General features: G+C 34.4%; 1 protein-coding gene across 1 annotated transcript; it reads left to right on the top strand.

Annotated features, from left to right (window-relative positions):
• The first annotated feature begins 16,516 nt into the window (after window positions 1-16,516).
• LOC123684668 (achaete-scute homolog 1a-like) lies at window positions 16,517-19,763 on the top strand. The gene is made up of 2 exons (XM_045624007.1): window positions 16,517-17,475; window positions 19,273-19,763. Exon 1 carries the CDS (start codon window positions 16,680-16,682, stop codon window positions 17,460-17,462), a length of 783 nt encoding a protein of 260 aa, XP_045479963.1. The 5' UTR covers window positions 16,517-16,679; the 3' UTR covers window positions 17,463-17,475; window positions 19,273-19,763.
• The last annotated feature ends 4,840 nt before the right edge of the window (window positions 19,764-24,603 follow it).

Here is a 24,603-nt window from a genome sequence, read left to right as displayed (position 1 = left end):
CAAATATACTGAATATCGTACTCATTCTGATGACGACCATTATTTTAGTCAGTAGGTACAGACAGGGTGTCCCAAATTCAATGCTCACTGAAAGCATCTCGAGAACTATAAGACTTTATATGATACTCATAAGAGATAATAGAGAGATTTCGTGTTTTTTAAATGGGACACCCTATATTTTTCAACGTAGTTTTTTAGCCGCAGATTTTTCGAAAAGCATTGAGATATTGAACTTTTCGACTTAATCGTTTCAATGCGACACCTATGATTTAAATTTTGGCGGAATCGACAATGCACATAAGCATTATTTTTTACTCTACCAACCGATCCGAAAGTGATGAAACACGATACCACCTCTATCTCTGAAACGTTGATTAATTTTCAATTATCTGTTATGAGCATGATATGAACCATCAAAATTTCGAAAAAAACGTTTTAAATTTTTTCGAATATCTTGAACAGTAACCAAGATATACCGAAATATTTGAAACGGTCAATTTTCAGGGACCTCTGTAACTCGACAACAAATCAAGATATCTTTCTGAGATCTTATCATTTCGAAAAAAGAGATCGAGTGTTTTTTTTTCTTTAAATATTGAAGTTCTTGAACAGATTCCAGCGAGCATCGAATTTGAAACACCCTGTACATATTTAATTAATTCCACCTATAATTGAGATTATTCATTTCCTCTGAATTACATTTCTGATTATCCCAGAAGCCATACGTAACTTCACGAAAGCTCCTGGGTGTCCTGAATGATCTTGCACATTCTGAAAGCCCAACCCTTCCATGAAAGAAATATTGAATTAGTCCATCACAAACGAGGCGCTGCGGTACCGAAAGGAGACATTGAAAAGATGCCTACAAGATATCATTTGTGTTATGGTACACCGCTAACAAGGCACCATTAGTTCTCCGATCAAACCATAGTCTATTGTGCCATTATGAGTATCATGGATGGTACAGCAAATCGGTTCTCAATAAAAAAAAATCGAATAATAGAAGGAGAACGAATGGGTAATGTTTTGACTGAGGCTTTTGTACGAACCGCTATTTTACGCTTTCTCACGTAATTTACCCTTGTAATCATATGGAGGGTGTTTTACGGTTAAGCAGATGAATGACGGTATCGAAAGGCAATTTCTCTCCAATCAGGAATCAGATTGGAAGTTTTGGCAGAAGATCCAGACGTTCTGAACAATAGGAAGGTCAGGTTTAAAACACCTAGAAGGGTAAGAAAGAAATTAAGGAGAAATGATTGAGTCTCAAGTAGAAAAGCACTGATACCCAAATAGAAGATACACAGGGTGTTTCAAATCAAGTTATTATTGATGCTACGATGTCGGTTAAATGGGCAAACTAGTAGCATTTTTAGTGGTCTTCTCGATGCCGAAAACAAAACAAAAATTGACAGTCGCGTTGTCATAATATTTCATAAAATGATATTTTTTTCAATGGAACATCCTATAATTTTTTATGCATTTCGATTCGTTATAACATTCTCTACAACAAAGCTCATATCACCTTTCTAACATGAAAAAAAAATAAAATGAGCGACTTATTTTGAAATATTTATTTCTTTCACTAGTACAAAAAATTTATTTGTTTTGGCGAATGAACATCATGATTGTCCAAACAACCATTTTTTGTACTTATACGAATGACAATATTTTGTTACTTATAGAAGAAGAAAAAAGTGCGCTAGGATGTGAACTCGTGAAACCCGTGATTATCATGTAGCACCATTCAATCGACACCACTAAGCTATTTGATATTAATAGAGAAAACGTTCATTTCCATCTTAAAGCCATTCAGCTAGCCGCATTCATTTTGTGAATCAATTGTGTCAATAGAAGGGCCCAAATATGTGTAGCATTTCACGTATGCCTACTTATGCGTTTCGTCCCTGGCACACACACCGGACTCATCAGTGTGACTATGGTATAATTGTGTGTACCGTGTCACAGACGCTTAGGGAATTTATTATTATCGGGAGCCGCCGGGACTCGAACCCGGGACCTTGTTGCATCTCGGTGAGTGAGAACACAGTGAGAAGCTGCCACATATGTGTTCAACAAGAAGGCGGTGTTTTTGATCATTCACTCGATATTTTAAAGCGTTTTATTAAATCAGTTTGTTATAAATGTCTCCTATTAATAGAATTTTCTTATTTTCACCTTTACGAAAAAAGTCAAATCAGCTTTGGTGTTGAGAATGTTATTACGAATCGAAATGCATGAAAAAATATAGGGTGTTCCATTGAAAAAAATATCATTTTATGAAATATCATGACAAAGCGACAGTCAATTTTTTGTTTGTTTTCGGCATTGAGAAAACCACTAAAAATTCTACTAGTTTGCCCATTTAACCGACATCGTAGCATCAATAATAACGGAATTAGCAATGGTGCCGACTTAATTTGAAACTCCCTGTATACCGTGTTTGCTTTGTAGTATGTAGTATGGTTCTGGTTGGCGCGAGGCTCTAAATTGTCAATTTACATCCAAATGAAAATTTTAATTTCGATGAAATCTGCAGTTTTAAAATTGCCTTTTTTTTGTTACCTAGTAATCTTTATATAACATTGCGTATTTTAATCCCAAAATTTCGTTTTTTTTTTAGTTCATTTAGTTCAACAAGGATTATGATAAGGATATGATAAAAAAGAATCAATGATACCGAATAAAACTTTCTACAGCACATTGGAAAATAATATAGGGGCCCACCCCTCAGTAGAACAATGCAAACCAATGTTGATTAGAAAGATATATTTCAACCCTGACTAAGGGGTTAAGATATTGAGATATCAGACATGAGTCGATAGTTTTAGATCGGGAACCTAATCAGATATGACTGAATTTATATCTACCCCTACAACGGAGGGGTAGATCCAATTAAGGCATTACGGGGAGATACCCTATTGTCTCTGATTTTATCGGACATGATCAATAGGTCGAAGTAAAATAGAACATGATTTCATTTTGTTGAAACAAATTCAAGTCAGGTAAGACATTGCGTTCGTGATTTTGTAGAGAATTATGGTTGTAAAATGGTATCAGACGTCCATCTAAGCTGTTAGAAATACTGGTAAAGTCACCGATGAGGATTTAGGCAGAAATCGATAACCAAAATCTTCTACCCAAAAACGGAAGATAATTTTTCGAATATTTTCATTCAATAATAACTCGGTGTTTGAATTTAAAATTTTCAAAGATACTCAACTGCAAAATTTCGATATTCGAAATCATTCGCCACACATTCCGTTTAAATTGTTTGTCAATATATGAGACATCAATTTTATCATAAATTGGTTTGTATAAAATTTCAGTAGAAATATGTTTTTCTGACTATACTTACCTATGAATTTTTGAAAATATCACGTGTGAAATTTTGGTTATACATAGTATACGTTAATGTGAATTTAAAATTCACCAATTAAAAAGAGTAATATCTACTTATTTTTTCCTTCGAACTGAAGAGTTATAATTTTCAACTTTCGAGTATATCTTCCAAGAACAACGCATCAAGTAGGTATATCGAGTAGTTGTCTGAAACATTTCAAGTCGACTGAAAGTCACACGCAATTTCACCTTCCTCCGGTGCTTCTGCCGAAGAACGTGAAGCACAGAGGCCGCAGAAGTTAATAACGTAATAAAAACACGAAAGTTAGGCATTTTCTAGATAGTAATTAAAAGAGCTTAACGGGGAACCACTTTGGCCGGTAAATAAACTGATTATCTCGAACGATCACGTAGATCTTTTGCATTTATCCTGACTTGTTGAACTGCATTTCTTATAAGAAGTTATTAATTATGCAGCCGAAGTTGACTAATTTGCCCTTTTCTTCGAAACGGATCGATGAAAATAAACGAAATGGACGCGCTGCGTAACGTAATTTTTGTTATAAACGCTACCCGAATGAGATTAATGGAACGAGTGGCTGTCTGTTCGGAATATCCTTAACGGATTTTCTTTTGTTTTTGACTGAGCTTTTATTATGGGAATAAATCAAACGCCAACTTATGAAAAAATGTTCCGTATAAAAAATTGATGGTTTTGAAAAGAAAACGCACCCTGATGCAATAAAAATCCTTCCTTTCCATCGTTTCAAGAAGGTTCTTGAAGATTAACTTGTAACGAGATGTAGTTACAATATGAATGAATTTTTTAGTGGTTTTTGTGGTTGCTTACGCCGTTTTGCAATGGACGGCAGTAGCAATGAATGGTAGTCAGAATAGATAGATCGTCATCATACTAAACATAACGCAGAAAATCAAGGAGATATCCCGGCTATGCTTCTACGTCGATGGCCAAACCGAACATTCACGGTTCCAAGGTCATGCTCAGTATTTGATGGGACCAGCACGGCGTAGTATATAATGAGCTATCGAATGCAGTTAATGCGTTTGAGCTGAGCATTGAAAGTCAAACAGTCGCAAAACAACAAGAGACATGATGAAGTGTTTTTACAGATTGATAATGCTCGAACTCATGTTGCGAAAGTGGTTAAGACATACTTGGAAACGCTGAAATGGGAAGTCCTACCTTATCCACCGTTTTCTCTAGACGTTGCTCCCTCGGACTATCACTTGTTTCGATCAATGGCTCATGCCCTGGCTGACCAGCACTTTCGGTCTTATGAAAAAGTTAAAAATTGGATCGATTCGAGGATCGCTTCAAAAGATGACCAACATTTCTTTCAAACGATGGAAAATGTTCTTCGTTATAAGATAGACGGCTCGAGGGATATTTCTACGAGATCCCAAAAAAAAGAGACCCATTCCGATTGCTTTTTTTCTTTCAATTGCCGTAGAATACGAAATCTGCAATCAAAAACAGTGATTCCCATTTTCACCTCGGAGGCTCGGCATATCCAAGAATAATTGTTGAAAAACATCTCCATCCTCAACGTATCAGGTATTGAAAACCCTGTACCTAATTCTATTGAGTAACTGTTTCGTGTGAATCTTTATAATAGTATTGTCTCGATTAACAACAGAATCACTAAATATACTGTAATTGGGCAACTATTGACTTGGTGTCTGTGTTACTCTGGAACCACTCGAAAAATTCTCAAAAGATTTTTCTAGCGCACCTTTTCCTGAGCTTTTCTCTAAAACTACAAAACAATTGTATTGAATTGTACCTAACAAATTTGGATTTCTAAACGTTTTCTGAAACCTAATTCCTCAGCTAGATTAAAAATCCAATCCTGAACCTTCAGAACTGACTTGTTCAAAATTATAACATCAATGAACATCGAAAAGCTATCCATTCGTATCAATTTCCATATTGAATATAACTTTCGGTCAACAACCGTATCGGAAACACAGCAATCGAACGAAATACAAGATTACATTTAATCAGGACCCAAAAAACATATGTTGCTGTTGGTATAGAAGCTCAACTGCATATCCGGTCCGAAAAGTTCAAGACATATATGGTAAGCCACAGAGCTATCATTACATAACCGAAACAATTAAACACCCCTTTATAGGTGTTGCTCCTCGCACCTCCGTTTGTCTATGATTATCATAGAATATCTGACAGATGGTAAAGATTTATAAGCCACCCATCATAATTTCACAACGTCAACTTATTTGGTGTATCCATCTAATCTTCAATTGATTATGTGTTTGGGCTGTATGGACCCTAATCTAATAATAAATAGAAAGAGTAGTGGTGATTTCGACACTCTGTATGATTGATAGCGATTCATCCATCGACGAAAGTATTACTTAGTGTTAAAAGCGTAATAACACATATCGATCTATCGCCTTTTAAGCTCCTGGTGGAAAGAAATCTATCTTGTAAAGTATTTATATTAAGTATTTCGAAAGTTTGATGCCACTGGCGTTGATCATTTTCTGTGATCGAGATGGCAGCTGATGCATGACATTCAAATAATTAAATATCAATAAATTCCGTTAAAAATGATGATATTGGCTTGTGTCTTGTAATCCAAGTTGAAAAAAGAATAAATACCTATCAAAAAGAGTTCTTGTCACTTATGTTTACAAAACCAGTGTAGTAGTATCTGACTCAAGAAAAATTACATAGGCGTACAACATTGTTTTTGCCGTTTTTTTCCGAAATTTGAGGCTTTATTGTAGAAACTTCGTTATACATTTATGATTCAAAGTATTGTCCATCGCTGGACACTACTTTCTACCATCTTTCGGGTAACGTACGAATCCCGCGTTAAAAACTTCTCATCTTTCGAAGCGATCCACGAATCGGTCCAATTTTTTTACTTCTTCATAAGACTTGAAGTGCTGGTCAGCCAGGCCGTGTGTCATTGATCGAAACGAGTGATAGTCCGAGGGAACAACATCTGGAAAATACGGCGGTTGGGGTAGGACTTCCCATTTCAACGTTTCCAAGTATGTCTTGACCACTTTCGCAACATAGGTCGAGCATTGTCATGCTGCACAGTCACTTTATCATGTCTCTCGTTGTATTGCGGCCGTTTGTCTTTCAATGCTCGGCTCAAACGCATTAAGTGCATTCGGTAAAGATCGACTGTGATTGTTTCAGTCGGTTTTAACAATTCTCAATACACTACGCCGAGCTGGTCCCACCAAATACTGAGCAAGACCTTGGAACCGTGAATATTCGGTTTGGCAGTCGACGTGGAAGCATCGCCGGGATATCTCCAAGATTTTCTGCACTTGGGATTATCGTAATGAACCCAATTTTTGTCTCCAGTCACAATGCGATGCAGAAATCCCTTCCGTCTTTGCCTTACAAGCAGCTGTACACAAGCAAACAAATGCCGTTCAACATCTCTTGGCTTCAACTAGTATTGCACCCAATTTCCTTGTTTCTGAATCATTCCCATGACTTTCAGGCGTGTTGAAATCGCTGGTTGCGTCAATCCTAATGATCCTGCCATTTTTTGTTGCGTTTGACACGAGTCTTGATCATCTCTTGTTTTGATTCAACTCTGTTGAAAAGAAAACCACAGAAACGAATATTTGCTTTGTTGTCACGAATCAAATTTTAGACTTAAAAATTAAGTTATTTGAATATGCCCACCTCATCTCCTACAATTCAGTCACAAATTACTGAATTTTGATCTCTGATACCTAATATGAAGATACTTCATTGGAGTTAGCATTCTTTTATGAAGAGTTGAGATCACTCTCAAAACTCATGATCACTGAAGTGTTCACCTCTTATAGGAAAACTCTTCATTTATTTCGATTTATTGGAAAAACAAAATTTCAGATGATCTAACAAACTAACTAACCTAATCATTTCAAGTCTCTAGGTCTTTCGAATTAATGAATTTTGGGTCAAAATCAAATCAAAATTCTAAAATTACAAAGGTTGCATCATACCTAAGAAAATTACACTTGAACGAGCTCGCAAAATACTCAAACTAAAAAACAATCAACGAAAACAACCGATACGGTTCGTGAGAATATCCAGATCCTGAATTTTTTTCAATTTAGAGATAGCATCATGGGTAGGCACAAACTACTGTTAGCTCTTTCAGGGTTAATTTTTTCATCGCCACTCTCCATCAAACTACCGAATCTTAACGTCTTGTCCGTCCTACCGGAGCAATAATGCGCTACCATATTTCAGGACTATCCGAAATCTTATCGGCAGTCTCCTCCAATGGCCGCTTGAATGAAATTGGTCGGCAAACTAAAAAGCAGATTCTTGCCCTTTTGGGGTTGTTATTAGCAAAGGCGTGCTACGATTCTCGTAATTATAAAAGAGAGGTGAGAAAAAATGCGATGCCCATCTAATAACTCCTGGAACGGTCCGAGAGTAAAACACACTAATAATTATTTATTTTTGTACCGAATAGGGGTAGCAGTCTTATTTTTTGGATGTGGATTAATTTTGATTAATGTTACGATGTGTAGTTCGGTAACGTCGAACATAATAGCTTCATTCGGTTCTGGACGAAAATATCACATAATTTAGATAGTGTGCTTAATTCTAACTCGTTAAGTTTTTTATAGCTTGGCGTCATAAAAAAATACAAACCATTAATAAGGATGAAGGAATTGAAGCATAATTCTAACCAGTTGCTTCCACTGCCAAATTCAGTATCTCTCTTGAAGACAACCACTAAATCCTTTTTGATTTAATTGTGTAATCTATTTAATATTACTTCAGAACTGGAAGCTTTAAGTATATCAACTGGAATCTAATCGGAAGAAATAGAGGTGAACTCATACGAAGACAAAGATTAATAAGTTGAAAATTGTTGTAAACCATAATCTGAACTAGTTCGAAACTGTTATCGTAAGTAATTGCACAAGTGCATCAAAATTACCGATAATTTTGCGTGACAGCGTGTTGTCATAAAAACTGCATGAGTTCATGAGTTCCACCTTCGGTGTCGGGCTCTTTCTCCAAAAATGAAAATGACCGAATGAAGTTTTTCAAAGAAAACACGCTGGAATGCGAAATTATCAGGTCATTTTGATGCACGAGTGTAATTCGGGGGAATATTTCCCGAGTAAACTGTCACATTACTTGTCAAACTGATTTAGAATGGAATTGCCATAGATTCGAACTGTGTAAGATGCATAGAAACTATGCATCTATGAACAGAACAATTATCGCAGTGCTGTTTCGCTTCCTACAATGCAATTATCGCTGTAATTTTCGATAATTGTTCTCCAGATACATAGAATTTTTGACAGGAGGGAAATATTCGCTGTAATTTTCGATAATTGTTCTCCATATGCATAGAATTTTTGACAGGAGGGAAATATTCATCCCAACACTTCTCTCAATACTTCGTGAGTTGACAACACCGGACTTTTCGAAATGCAGTGAAAGATATTCTCGAAATTCAGACTCTCATTAATCAATATGCACTAATGAAATTACCACTTTAAATAACAATGTAATGACGGTGCACTTCTCGACACTGGCCTTACGGTCCAACATCGTAAAATTTAGCATACACTTTAGTTTCCTATGACTTAATCAGAGTTAACTTACCTGATAAAATCAGCGCCTTGACTGACAATTTCATTAATTTCCATCTCAGGACAGGTATTCAATTAAAAGGAAGTCTTGATCACGTTTTTCGCGGATGTAAAATGCGGAGGGTAACCTGGTCCCACCCAAGCCGTTCACATTTTACATTGCACAGCCTGAATTCTGCGACACGTGACACAACAGTTTATTCATAAAAGCTCCATGCGTTTTTACAACAAGGAATATATTAAAAAATTATGCAAATTGAAACCAAAAAGAAGGAATTTGTTCACTCAAGAATACCATTCTTCGGATAAAACAGTATATTAGATTTGGCTATAGATTTAGAAAACTTCAAAACTACATTTCTGTTGTAACTGGTTCATTGTCGTGAGGGACACTCCAATGAACTGTGCACTGTGCATTCCCTGTAAAACAAAAGCATTAAAAACTATTCTAAAAATTTGTTCTACAAATTTAATTACTGACCAAACTGATAATAAAGCCAATTTTATACAATTATATACATTTCTTTTTATTCAAGAATATCACAGATTCAAATATTATCCAATCAAAATTGACTTGTTAAAGAAAAAAACCTTTAATTTCTTGAAAATGGCTGCAAGTTTACTGTCACAGCTTTTGATTTTTTGAATAAGCCTAATATGAATGCGGATGTACTACCTCAAATCTTCTGCTCTATCTGCATTAATGCAACAAAAATAAAGAAATAAGGATTAAAAAGACTATATTGAATTTATGCAGTACAACTTTACCTGAAGGTTTTCGTCATCTGATTGTTCCTTTGCACCTTTGATTTTTTGTAAATATAGCCCTCATTATAAAGAGTGTTTTTTTTCGAGGTATATAACTTTAAGTTGGCATTACTGTTCAAGATGGCGATCGATTTAACAGCTGTTAAATGATTTATTCTCAGTTTGATTTGGCAATTCATAATGAATAGACTCACGCCTGAACAACGCTTGCAAATAGTGCAATTTTATTTCGAAAATAATGGTTCTCTGCGGAATACGTATCGCGCACTACGTTCATTTTATTTTGTTTAACGATGAAGCGCACTTCTGGTTGAATGGCTACGTCAACAAACAAAATTGCAGCATTTGGAGTGAAGCTAATTCTCAAGTGTATGTCGAAACACCGTTAGATCCAGAAAAACTGACTGTTTTCGGAATCATTGGTCTGTATTTCTTCAAAAACGACGATGTCCAGAACGTTACAGTCAATGGTGATCGGTATAGAGCCATGATTACTAACTATTTCATTCCTGAATTGAACAACCATGATGTCCAGAAGCTGTGGTTCCAACAAGACGGCGGAACATGTCACACTTCTCGTGCCACAATCGATTTATTGAAAGACACGTTTGGTGACCGCCTAATTCCACGTTTTGTACCTGTGAATTGGCCTCCAAGATCTTGTGATTTAACACCGCTAGACTACATTCAGTGGGGCTATGTAGAGTTATTGGTCTATGCGAATGATCCACAAACCCTTGACCATTTGGAAGACAACATTCGCCGTGTTATTGCCGATATACGGCCACAAATGTTGGAAAAAGTCATCGAAAATTGGACGTCCAGATTGGACTACATCCGAGACAGCCGTGGCGGTCATATGCCAGAAATCATATTCAAAATGTTATGCCACAAGATTATCTTGCGGATAAATAAAATTCATGTCAATCGAATAATCCATCGTTGTTTTATTGCAATTTAAAGTTCTATGGCTCTAAAAAAAACACCCTTTACTTCTACTGCTTCAAATAAGATCGTAGATTACTCTTAATATTTTTGCCAATATCTCATTGCCACCGAAAATCATGTTTGATTAAATCTTCAACTCATGAATATTCAATTACAAATTATTTATTTGCCGTACCTACTCCATCACATATACTTTTACCTTAACTAAAACCTATCAACACTGACTTCATTGTTTATTGAACTTAACTCGGAAAATATTATATTGGAAAGAATTCAATCATTCAACGTGTTCAATTTGATTATTTTTAGTATTTTTATTTTCCAAGATAACAATAGTTTCAAATTTAATTCAATTTCAAATTCTGACAAATGAAATTATTAGGTGAGATAAAAAGTTCATGTAGAAAGTCTTATACTTTTTTTACAAAAACGCTGATGGATGGATTCGTTTATTCGATTTGTTTATCGATTTCATTGAAAAATATATTATGTATGACACCATACATTATCAAAGTTTTATTCGAAATCCTCATAATATAATGTAAAATATCAATCTTTATTAATGAAAGTAATATACAAAAAGGCCCCCTTGAAGAGCAGGTAAGATTCCTATCCTCCAAAAGGATCAACTTCTCATCGATGCTAGTTCGAGGTTTCGTCACCCTTATAGAGATGGCGCCACAAATCAAATACGCTACCGTGGACGAAATCATAAAAAGTTAAAAAAAATAATCTCGGCATTCTTATCTTCAAAAACCGCATCGTTACACTCTTCTTCTTCTACGGTAATCAGGCAATTGTATTTCTTATAAATTCCGGTAGGCTCAACAAACAATAGGGATTGTTCGAGAAAAATGAAAAATGAATCGGTTCTCATCTTTCAAACGTAGCGACTCGTCCTCGTTAAGATTTTTTTTATGTCGAAACTCATTCACCTGAAACCAGACTACTTTCAGTTTCAGAAATCCATTAAATTCAATTTTGTATGTTCCGCAAATTATTTAGACACTGCGGATTTCAGGTTCAGGTAAAAAACGCTTGTCTTTCCTTGCTAATGACCCTGTGAGACTGAAAGGTAGCATAATCGCAGTTTTTTTTGTCGTCAATGCTTTTCTTGATACGAGAAGAAATTTTTTGGACTTTTCTTATATTTGATATTAGTGTTGGATACCTACTTCTCATAATTAGGGAGAGGGAATCACATAAGTTTTCTGTTTCATTTCAATTAGTGCGGTGATTATCAGGAAGTAGTGAAAAAAAGATCTTCAGTAGCATTTTGTTGAAGGTATTTATACAGCGGAATTTGTTGCCCTAATACTAGAGTACTAAGAGATGTAAAGAAAACATCAGTTTAGGTGAACTGTTTTCGTCTAGTACTCTCAGTTCTCGTTCAAATTGGTTCAAAGAAATCTCATTTGAGTAAAATAAAACCAAGGTAATCGATCTCAAACAAGAAAATTGCAGTTTTTCAGTTCTTGTACTCAGGAATGTACTTTTTAAAAAACTATGTGTCTTTTTTATCCATGTCAAAGAATTAGAAACGCATTCATCGTATATAAAATCATATAAGAGAACATTTTGCAAGCATAATTTTCGGCTAATATAAAAGTTTGTTGCGTTTCGAATTTCGCGAATAAAGTTTGTTAACAAAATACCTAGCCGATAAGGCGAGTGAATTTGTCAAAATGTTATAAGCGACATTGTGAAAAAGTAATTATTCAATTGAATATAATAACGTATTTTATTAGAATCAAATATTGTAATATTAGTCTAAATTTTGGGCTCAAAAACTCTCTTTTCCATTTTGGCTGACTAGTTAGTTTAATTGTTGCAGATACCGATTCTTTATAAAGGGGCTTTTGAGATATTTCCAATAAACGAAAGCAGATAGGGTATTCAGAGTGATCAACATAGATAGAGGGAGCATATGTCATTTTCAGTAGGCAAATTTTGTCCCCACCATGAACTTTCAAATTTGACATAAAGCGCGCTGAAATGAAAACATATCAGTGATACGATATTTCACTCAAACCTCAACTTTCTCTACAAAGAGCGCATTTTTATGTCCCATAGTGAATCAACGTTTTATGTTAACTCAAAATATCTTAATATAAATACCTAAATATATCAGAAATTCAGAAAACAAACTTCAAGCGCGCTAAAGGACGTGAAACTACTGATGACACTAGGAGAGCAAAAGTTGCCAAACCTTGGATTTCAGGAGGTAGATACAGAAAATAATAGATATTCTGCTTATTATAAATTCGATAATTAGGAAGAATATCGGATTCCAAATATTCAAATTTGGATTTTGAATCAGGAATCACTCAAATAAATATATTTCATTCAATATAAAATACATTCATAAGGATATAGTAAAATTGTGGATTTGAAAATATATCACAATCCGACAACGTAATCTACCCATGTTGGGGACATGTAATAATTGCGTATGCTCCCTCAATCTATGTTTATTACTCTATGGTAGGGTACAATTTTTCAAAGCTAAGTAATGTATCGAAAAAAATTGAAAGGTAACAGAATGAAGACGTATAATCCTAATGATTTCAATTTGAAATTCAAATCAGACTGTTCCCTCAGGATAATATTCATTTAATGTCTCTGACCAATTTTGTCAAATCATTAGATAAATACCGAGAGTCCATATAAAATCGTTTTTGTTTTTCTTCAATAACTGATTATATCAATGTTACTATATTCAAAACCATCAAGTATATTGCCTATTGTAAAGCATAACAATATACATCTCAGTATACATACAGCAATAATTATGAGTAGAAATGAGTGGCCCAGTCCTCTACCTCTAGAAAAAAATTCTAAATAACAACGAGAACTTTTTCAAGCATTTTGCGGCTTCAACAAGCTACTCAATCGGCTCGTCGTAAAATTTTAGTGGAGCTCGTTAAATTAAAATTCGGATGATGTACAATAAATTTGTTGGTCGGGATTGGCCTAATTATTAGATAAATAAAATAAATTGGAAATACCTACAAATAGCCGAGACAGAATAAAAAAAGGAATCTCTGGCATTTCAAACCTCTATGCAACCCTCAGTCGGCGCGAGCTGAATAAGGACACACTACCCGAGTGTAAGTTAATGGGGGTAGTGGAATTTATTCAGGGTGGTTCTACGGGCAGTGTGGCGCCCTCTGTTAGAGTACCACCGAACCTAATAAAAATATTTTTATTTTTTGTCATGTAGAATCGGTATGCTAATTATGCTTTTTCGTTTATATAATTTCTAATAATGATATTTGAAAGAAAATCCGGCCGAAAAATTTTCAGAAGAGTTTCTAAAAGGCAATTAAACCATTAGAAAATTCTGCAGCAAAATTTTGAATGATATTCCAAAATGTTATCTCTTGAGATCAAATTGAAACAATCTGCTTATTCTGCAACATTCTTTTTCATTGGAATTGAATATCATGAATAATAGTTTTCCTAATATAAAACGAGTTACCGAGTCTATACTTTTTTCTTAAATTACCATTGCTTCAATTTTTAAATTGATCATTCTTCAGAAAATATCATCCATTGAATAAAGCCAAAAACTTTCTATTGAGAGCCGTAAAGAACAAGTAGGCATGATAATTTTTTACATATACATTACAAATTTCGAACAACATGAACATATTGATTTACCCAAAATGTCTCTTAATGAAAAAATAAATATTTTGTTATGACACAATATCTATATTTTCTATCGCTATAATAACAAAGTTTCAGTTTCATTCATAATTTCCCGAACAATATTTTGTCTTGAATGAAGACCTGTTGCATCAACCTTCCTTGGGTGTAGTAAAAAAATAGGAAGGTAATATATAACAGACACCTGTCCGTTTACCTTTAGTTACACCTGTTGCTCACTTTTGGGGCCAATTCCAAACATTGTCCCTGATAAGTATTCGTTACTTAATACCGATAATAATGAGAATAAATGATTTTAGTCAAGAGGGAGAAGATTAGTAACTGAATTAATTAAATCAAGTTTTTTTCTTCAAGTGCTCCAGAAATTCATGAATAAAAAATTATTTTCATTTGATATCGGTGCATTTGTTCAAAGGGACACATTCAATATTTAGGTTTCATTTCGAGGAAAAATATAGATCTCCATAAATATTAATCTGTTTCGAGCTAAATAGTTTGAATATTTTGTATTTGGATGCAAATGAAGGTGATGTAACATTTTTTCCATAATTAAACATTATCTACATTGCAGGAATCAATAAAAATTGAATAATATTTGAAAAGTGCGTTTTTACTTGTAAATTTCATGGAAGAACAAATATTTGTTGACAAGGAGTTCATTAAGAAAAAATTAATTATATAGCAAATGGTCAAGTAACCACAAGAAACTCCAAACCATGAAAAATCAGTTGTTTTTCAAAAAGGTTTTGAATAGTTGCTGAAAATGTGACTGAAATTCAGGAGGCATATTTTTCACATTATTATGTCCTCATTTCTTCTATAAAATTTCATTACACATGAACTAATTAAATTATCAAGTTCATTAGAAAACTAGTAATTCTCCAATCAGGGTCAATATTTATGTACTGAAGTATATTTATGAATGAATCGAAACGATTCACTTCAGAAATTCATGAAATATCTCAATAATTTTCATTACTTCCATTTTGAATCTCAATAGTGAAGGGTTAGCAAAATTGGAAGCTTTTTTTGCTTTCTTCATTCAGGTGCACCTATACCTGTCGTTCATGAATCTGACATCAGCTTTATGTGAGAAAATCTCGAAAAATCACTGAAAAAAAATTTGAACCATTATCTTGATTCTTATAAATGTTGTCAAGATTGATTATTTTTAGTATAACGAACCAGAAATATTAAAAAACCTGCAGGATATCAAGAAGTATTCCAAACGTTTCCATGCATTGGTTTCATAACAAAAATAGTACAAAATTTCAATCATAAACACTTGGAAAATATTTTGAGCCGTCTTTCAATTCCCCGAGAACTCATAGTTAAATAAATTTAAGCAAGGTTGAATACTCTGAAGATGTCGTTTCAGGAATATTATTAAATTAAAATGCTTTTGAAATTTCGCGAGTTTCCTCAAACTGCCTGAACCAAAACATTATCTTCATTGTTATGAATGTTGTCAAGATTGATTATTATTAAAAGTATAACCATAACGAACCAGAAATATTAAAAAACATGCAGCAATTCAAACGTTTCCATGCATTCGTTTCATAACAAAAATAGTACAACATTTCAATCACAATCACTTGGTAAAGATTTTAAGCAGTCTCTCAATTATTCAAAGTTGAATGAATTTGGGCAAGATTGCAAAGATATCGACTCAGAATTATTTAAATTGATTTTAAAATTCCGTAAGTTTTCTCCAGCCTGAACCAAAACAATAAAAACGAAATATTCGATTCGCGTCAATTTCTTCGACTCTGAACAACAAAATAAAGAAATTAATGAATAAACAGCGTGACCACTAAACAGAATAGACGAACTCCCGGTTCAAACAACCATTCATTACACCGACGGCATCTTGTGACTACAATAGCAGGCCAACACGGTCTGAAATCAAAGTTCAGGTCTCAGGTAGGTACACACCGAAAGTGAGGCAACTCAAAAGCTTCCGGTCAGAAGTCCAGACCCGCGTCTATGCATCTGCAAGCCGTGGTCCAGGATGCAGCATCAACAGTTCGGCGACTTTCGGCTCTCTTAGCCATGCGTCTCACGTCTACGGCACGCGCTACACACAACCCTCTATAGGCTGCGCTGCGCACGCACCCCGAACCAGATCGGGTGGGGGTCGGCCACCAATACAAAGAGCTTCTTCGCCGTTCCACCGGAACATTTCGGGAGTAGAACCTACAGTAGACACCACTCGTCGGCTCGTATCTTAACGCCTTTAGTGCCACGCGACTAGTTAAGCTCGAACTTACGTATAAAACGCGAAGCTCACCCACGCTAAAGCTCAGTATACTTCGTGACGCGCTTTGACTCACATGGCTACCATCCTCCAGACCATGACTCTTGGACAACAATCGAGAACAATGTACAACCTGGTACAGCAGCAGTCGCCGCAAAATAATTGTGTTATCGTTCCTAACTCGCTTCAGAAACAGACTGTCATAACTCAGAAACGTGCCATAGCTCCGAACCCTGTGGAAAGGACGTCGGTTTTAGTCAACAACAACAATAACAACGATCTTCGTTGTAAACGGAAAATTCAGTTCATGCCTTATGGAGCTTCTCCTCAACAACCAGCCTCTGTGGCTAGAAGAAACGCCAGGGAGAGAAATCGAGTGAAACAAGTTAACAACGGTTTTGCAACTTTAAGACAGCATATCCCAGCATCCCTTGCCTCAGCTATTTCTCCCCAAAGTGGTGGTGGAACCGGTAGAGGTGCCAGTAAGAAACTCAGCAAAGTCGAAACTCTCAGACTTGCAGTAGAATACATCAGGAGCCTTCAACAACTCATCGACGAACATGAGAACGACAACTCAATAAACAGGGTGATGAACGAGACATTGGACAACAGGTATTACACCAACAGTCCGGATTCTCTTAACCAGCAATATTCCTCCTACCCAATTCTACTGCCTACGCCTTCGTGCTCAGAAGCATCAGTATCACCGACGCCCTCTCAAGGATCAGAAAGTTCCTACTCAGCAGCCTCAGTTTACACGAATAACTTGTATCAAGAAACATACGAGAACTACGAACCAAAGAGTCCTGTGGACGAGGAACTTCTAGACGTCATATTTTCATGGCAGCAAAACGAATAACGAGAATCTCAAGGTTAGTACATTTCCGTCTTTTTTTTATATGTCGTAGACTTAAAATATAACTGCCTTCATTCATTATCTTCTGCTATTTAGTTTTGTAGAGCATTTCTTGTTTAACGTCCAGAAATCACTGAATTAATTTAATTGATTCTCAAATTTCCGAATTCGATCTAGATATCTGAGAAATGTTTATCTTTCAATCGATACATCCAAGTTCTCACGAAACCGCTGAATATTCTTTGATATAAAACTGACTTAATCAAGTTGAAACGGCTGGTTCGAAAAATTCTTCGGCCGTTCTTTAATGAATGATTCAAACTAATGTGTTGCTTGATGGTATGTCCAGCTAATTGGCAGCTTTACTTTACTAGTTAAGTGGAGCAAAGCCTAATTGTCGGCTTAAATGAGTGAACTCACAAAGTTACTTGTCATTGAAACCCTGCATAATTTCAACTTCATGTTTACAGATGAGTTACACTTTACTCTGAACTTGCTTTATAAAAAAACCTGATTAAAATCTTTTATTTAAGAGTCTGTTACAATTTTCGATTCGAGTTTGATATGATCTATAAATTCCTAGGTGATCTCGGGTGAGATAGAACGTACGATTAGACGTATCTAAGATTTTTCCCATAGCCGTATACCAGCCAGCGAATTTATTCACTACCTGTAGCTTACCTGCCGACGAAATTCAATAGTTCCTTATGAAATCGAACAATAAGGTTACCCTCGGGCTACCGATTGTTACAGAATGTCAAGTTAGGATTTCCCTTTCTTATGCCGGATCAAAAGACATAAATGATACACGTGCGTTTTCTAAGAAATCCCAACAACCGTTGCAGAATTAGATCCGAAAATAAATCAAAACTCAACAATGGCCTATTTAGTTAGGACCGATCCAAAAAATCAACAATTTTTTCTTTACCGATTGTGGTTTTTAAGAAGCTTTCGTTTTCGTTCGGTGTCGCTAATATCGTCTATAAAAACTTTTATCACGGAGCGTCCTAACCTGAGCAAATAATTTCTTCCTGAAAAAGTTTATATCTGTGAAGGAAAACAATATTTACCAAGCAAATATCAGCTACTTCCTGCCTTGTCGCTTAAGATACGAATTCATAAATAAGCAGCGAACATCTAATAAAATTTATCTCGAAATTACTTGATATGAACTTGGTATTACCTGTTCCCTTTTTTATATTATACCTACCTGGCAGATTCAATGCACTTCTCTCTCCCTAGTTTCTTTATTCTCAATGCGTTTTTGTATATCGAAGAAAAGAATCTTGACGGAGGGTCTTGCTAAGACTCGTTTCATAAGGAGTTCCTTCAGATTGAAAGAAATTCACCTTAGGGCAATATTCTTTTAGCAAAGCAACTTTTCATATTGGAACAATACTGTCTGGAGCGAGGCTTAAAAATCCATGTCAGTTATAATACTTTTTTATACGGTTGACTTCGTCGCTTGTATTTTCTGATGAAAACATACCGAACGGAAAACTTGCTCTATCTAAACTGGTAGTTTAGATAGTTTATTTTTAATGAATTCTAGAATGCTAATTGAGTTTTTTAGCAATAACGTATATATTAATTTGGATCAATTAATCATCATATCTATGAGATTAAATGTTTCGCACCTTACATACTACAAACGTGATAAATTAATCACTCCCAAATTATCCCAAACGTATTGGTTAAAACAGGTACTTAAAAAAAATCCGATCGAAAATTTATCGCTCTTAACTGACTTTAATGAATGAATTCTGTCTGATAAATCTTTCAGTGGTACTAACTGTTTATTTTTTTGTTACAGAATTTCTTGGCCAGTCGATTCCAGACAATAAAGATTAATTCCAGTGCCTTTTGAAAGCCAGTGATGTACAGAATTTACGGTCCATTTTATAGAGTTTATACAATTGTTTTCTAGTCATTTTTGTACATTTTTTGTATATATTGTTTATATAGTTGGTTAAGTTGTAGATTTGTTACTAGTTTACCATGACATTTTCCATTCCAAACTGAATAGTTTATTGAAAATTCCTATTGTGTTTCATATCGAAAAACTGTTGATTTAAGGTGATTTAGCCTTATTGCAAATTTATATTAGAGAAGTTTGGTACTGATCAAAATTTGTTATTAATACTTGAAAAGCTCCTTAATAGGCTAAGAAGTTTTTTAATGTGTAAGTTTGTTAAAAACGAAATATTCATGACAGTCCTATGTAGTTAAGTTATTTTTGTACAATTCTATTTTTGATACTGAACAATGAGAGTTTTCTCGCGAAATAAAACTGTATAATATTTACATGATTTGTTTTACTACAGACGAATTTCCCAAAAAAAAAAAAACAAAAATGTTTTATTTGTTTCAATGAGTCTATTGAAGACAAATATTTCAAACACAGAATATAAATAATAAGATTCAGAATACTTTCACTATTGAACCACTACATGTCAAGTAGCATTGCTACAGATAATTGGTTTTCACTGCCAAAATCGACAATACCTACATCTAGGTATTTATTTATTTTGACACGTATAATGAGCAAAATGACAGACATTTGTCATCATTTTGAAACTTTTTGGATATTTTCAATTCAAGAAAAAAAATATTAGGGGAGACATATACTTTTTGTTATGCTCCTCACTTGATATTAATGAATCTTCATTAAATTATTCGTATTTCAAATATTCTCAATAATTATTTATTATATTTGATATAATTAATTAATTTATTCACTAATTTTGATTTGCGATGAATTTATATTGAAACCACTCAAGGAAATGTTGAGCTGACGAAAAAATGATAGAAATTATTTCAATCAAGTTGATAATTTCAACGTTTTTTGCAGATTTAAATTTGTTTATCGTTCTGTTCACTGTAAGTTCATTGGTTCCATGAGAGATCTTATAATTAAATGATTATGTAGATCAGATTTGTGAGACCAGTAAAAGTACAATTATCAACAATTTCACATTAGTTAGATGAAACCCAAAATATGTGGAATGAAAACGGATTGAAATTTCAAATAAGAATTTCAATAGATATATTATAAGCGGCTTAATACTTTGTAGAGTATAACATGAACTATTATTTTCATGATATAATAATTTCTTCAATTCAGTATAATATCATTGAATTGATCAGCCGATTACAGTTTTTGAAACCCATCATGATGAATTTCATCAGCCGTTTTCAAACATACTCTGATAGAGCTGAAAGTAGTTCGAATAAATGTAGCAGAACAAAAAACTTTTCTTCTGTACATATATATGTTGTTTATATGTATGTATATAAATTTTATATATATATATGTATATGTATGTATAGGTATACATACATATAAAATTTCGGAAAATCCCAATAATTTCATGATTTCTGAACGTTCAAATCACTCCAAAGCTCAAATGGGAAAGCACAATGAATATTCTCATCACAGCCTTAATCGCCGATCAAGATCAACCAATGAAAACCCAGAGATGGAGGAGCGCAAAAAAAATATGATTTCTAGGAAACATAAATTATAAATGTGATCGCATTCTTTCGCAATGCGTATCACGGCACAAATTTGGCCGCCACTATATCAAGTTCTGATTAATTAAAACCAGTGGAAAGTCCAAAAAGAGGCCGAAAACAGTCGGGCCATGCGTTTATGTAAAAGAAGGCAAGGTGTTCGTCGTTTCTTACGCAGAGCGGTGAGACGCGTGCCCAAAAATACACCTGCCTCGACACATGTCGATATGCTAATATTGTCATAAGATTTTTTCATAATTAGAGATTTCAGGTTCTTTCGGCCGCTGAAGAAGACATCGATGCGAAATCAACGGACCTGCGTAGCGGTTTTTATGTTTGCTTAGTATTCGGATCAATTAAAAGTGAATTAAATCGGAATGGCCTAGAGATCCGGCCCCAAAAAGCCTCAATTTCGCGTCGAAGGTAAGTGAAATGTTCATTTGAAGTACCTCCTTGATGTCTTGCTCCGAAACTTAAGAGAAACTTACGTGAAAATTATTATTTTCATGCAAACGCATTACGACACGGTTGTTTTTCTTAATGAAGCAGCTGTCCGGTGTTTCGATAGGTCGGGTGGTCTAGGCAGGTGATAATTCTTTGAATGTTCTCTAGATTATGTTGAAAACTGCTAATTACCATTGGGGCCTCCAGCCAATTTTGTCAAGACCTTATATTCAATAAAATAATTGGAGGTTTTCAATGTTCAATGTGTTTTTCTATCCCGACTGTCCTAGGACTCTGTGCTCTGAAGATAGGGAATAAAAGTAAAATAAAATAATGAACATATCAAACACAATGTGTTTTTTATTGCAGAATCGTTTATAACAATGTACAACGACTTTTTATGTTCGGTGGATATAATGAAGTTTGACAAAAAAGGCGTTGAAAAGAAAGCTTTCGAGTGAATATATTCCAATAGTAACTTTGAATGCATGGCGCTCCGTGTCATACAATCAATGTTTCAGGTGCTTCACAAGCAATTACGCTATTTTTATTATAATTTGCAATGAATTTTGGAACATAACTCAGAGTAATGAACAGAGATAGAGGGAGCATATGTTATTTTCAGTAAGCAAATTTTGTCCCCAACATGAACTATCAACTTTGACGTGAAGCGCGCGGAAATGAGTGATACGATATTTCACTCAATTCGCGAGTTTTTCCGCAAAGAAGGCACTTCTTATGTCCCATAGTGATTCAACGTTTCGTATTAACTCAAAATATATTGAAATAAATACCTAAATATATCAGAAATTCAGAAAACAAACTTCAAGCGCGCCAAACGACGTGAAAAAACCAATGGCACTAGGAGAGCAAAAGTTGCCAAACTTTGGATTTCAGCAAGTACATACAGAAAATAATAATTATTCTGCTTTTTATAAAATCGACAATCAGAAAAAATATCGGATTCCAAATATTTAAATTTGCATATTAAATCCTGAATAACTCAAATAAATATATTTCATTCAATATAATTTACATTCATAACGATATAGTAAAATTGTATATTTGAAAATATATCACAATCCGACAACATAATCTAACCATGTTGGGGACATATAAAAATTGCGTATATACTCCCTCTATCATTGTTTATTACTCTATGGAACAAAATAATGACAATTCATATGTTTGATCTTTTCAAAATGCGATAAAGGATGCTGAATCCAAATCGATCCCAGAAAAAATACCGAATTTTATATTACATAAAATATGAAAAGTTATTTAGTGCTAGAATCAGGAATAAACAGATCCAACATAAAAAGATGGACCTGTTTATGTTAACTAGCAACCTTCAAATCACTGCGTGTTTTGACCTTGATATTTCGCATGCTTTCTCATAGAAGGAGTGAGAATCACTTATAAGGTTTTTTATCATTTATGTACCTGATTGCGATGAGCTTTATTATAGTTGTTTATTGTAACACTGCTGCTGATGAGTTTTATATATAATATTCCAACAATAAAACCCTCTAGATTATTCTGGAAATGTTATTTGTGTTCCGGTTTTTTCTGAAAGAATCAACAATTTTGTTGAACGAAATAAAAAATATTCACCATTATTTCATTTAATGATTAATTGAGGGCACATTGAAAGTTCCTGATGTGGAATATTTTGGTGTTGAATTACTCAACCTTGTGTGAAATCCATTATCTCAGGATAATGAAAACTGTCGAGCGTCAATAATAATAATAACAATCTTTATTCCAAATGATCCGTACAGAAAAATCAAGTGAAATTGTGTCAACATGTAAAAAAATATTCAGTATTAGAGTAAAAAAAATCCTCAACTTTGTATGATTTCATTTCTAATAACTGGCATTGGCATTAGCATTAGCATTATAATTTTCGTGCACGTGTTTTCTATCGAATTGCATTCTACTATATTTTGCCATCGAAGGGATTGTTAAATGTTCTCTGAAAATTCAATGCATCAGTTTGTAAATAACCTAACCTACACCTTCAATAAAATATCGGTGAAACGAATTTTACCCATACAGAAACAACATTACCGTGTCTATTGAAGTTCCACCTCAACAATTTATGGTTACCTTGCATTTATCTGAACCACTCGAAATCCAACCCTTATTATTGTTTGAAATTTAGACTCTATACAGCAGAGAACTAAGGATATATTGTGGCCCTCTATCTTGAGGTTATTGAGCGTTAAAAAAAACTATATGGGCAGTGTATAAGCTTCAAACCACAACTTGTTGGACAATAACCTCAAATTCGTCACGGGTACTCAGATTGTTAGAACCAAGTTTAGGAATTTCGAAACTTTCCTGTGAAAATTGGATAAACTCTGTCCATTCTCAATCCATTCAGAAAAGAGTAAAATATAACTGAGTGAAACGGCGGAGATCCAAACTTATGAAAATGAGATAAATAATCTTTTCCTTCAAAAAAATCGGGAAATGAATTTAACAGTGTTGTACCTGATGTGGTGATGGTACACTGTAAAAAAGCCTTTATAGAATTAACTCGCACAACTTGTATAAATTCTGAATGTGCACACCACAGACATGGATTTGAACTGGAAATCTTCATTAAAGAATATAATATGTGAGTCCTTTTTTTGTAACAGATATAGGTATGTTGCCTATTTCAAAGGAACCGCCAAAAGATGAAAAAAATATTGCCGCAATAACAAGAGAATACGAATTCTCACATCGCATGCTCGTTAGCAAATCATTTTAAACTCATCAGAATGAATCAGCCTATTCGGTTACCAATTATAAGTAAAAACCAGTGAGCAGAAAGAATCATCAACTAACAAATCGAATCAAATACCGATACCGGAGACAAAAAATACCGTCATTTGATATAACAACTAGTCCGAAGTCGCACTTAAGAACTTTTCAATCGGAAATGCCACAAAATTACGCTTGCTTATCGAGCCGATTCTTTGTTCAATCTGGAGATGAACCGAGATAAATAAGGTGTGAATATTAAGAAACCGCATTACGTTTTTTGACGTAATGGATTTGACTCTTTGTTGGTTCAGCCGATTGCGGTACAGCTTGGCTTCCAGGTAAAGTGATTATGCTTTATTTTTTATTATTCTTTTTGTTTCTGTTTGATTTGGTGATATCTGATTGTTCATTTATAGAAAGACGATGGGTTAAG

Source organism: Harmonia axyridis, chromosome 7 (genome assembly GCF_914767665.1).
Source record: "Harmonia axyridis chromosome 7, icHarAxyr1.1, whole genome shotgun sequence".
NCBI classification, from domain to species: domain Eukaryota; kingdom Metazoa; phylum Arthropoda; class Insecta; order Coleoptera; family Coccinellidae; genus Harmonia; species Harmonia axyridis.
The sequence above is the reverse complement of the archived record's forward strand: the minus strand, read 5'-3'. Positions and strand labels throughout refer to the sequence as shown.

Excerpts from the sequence above, each read along its gene's own strand:
- LOC123684668 (XM_045624007.1), top strand. The coding sequence starts at position 16,680 with ATGGCTACCATCCTCCAGACCATGACTCTTGGACAACAATCGAGAACA.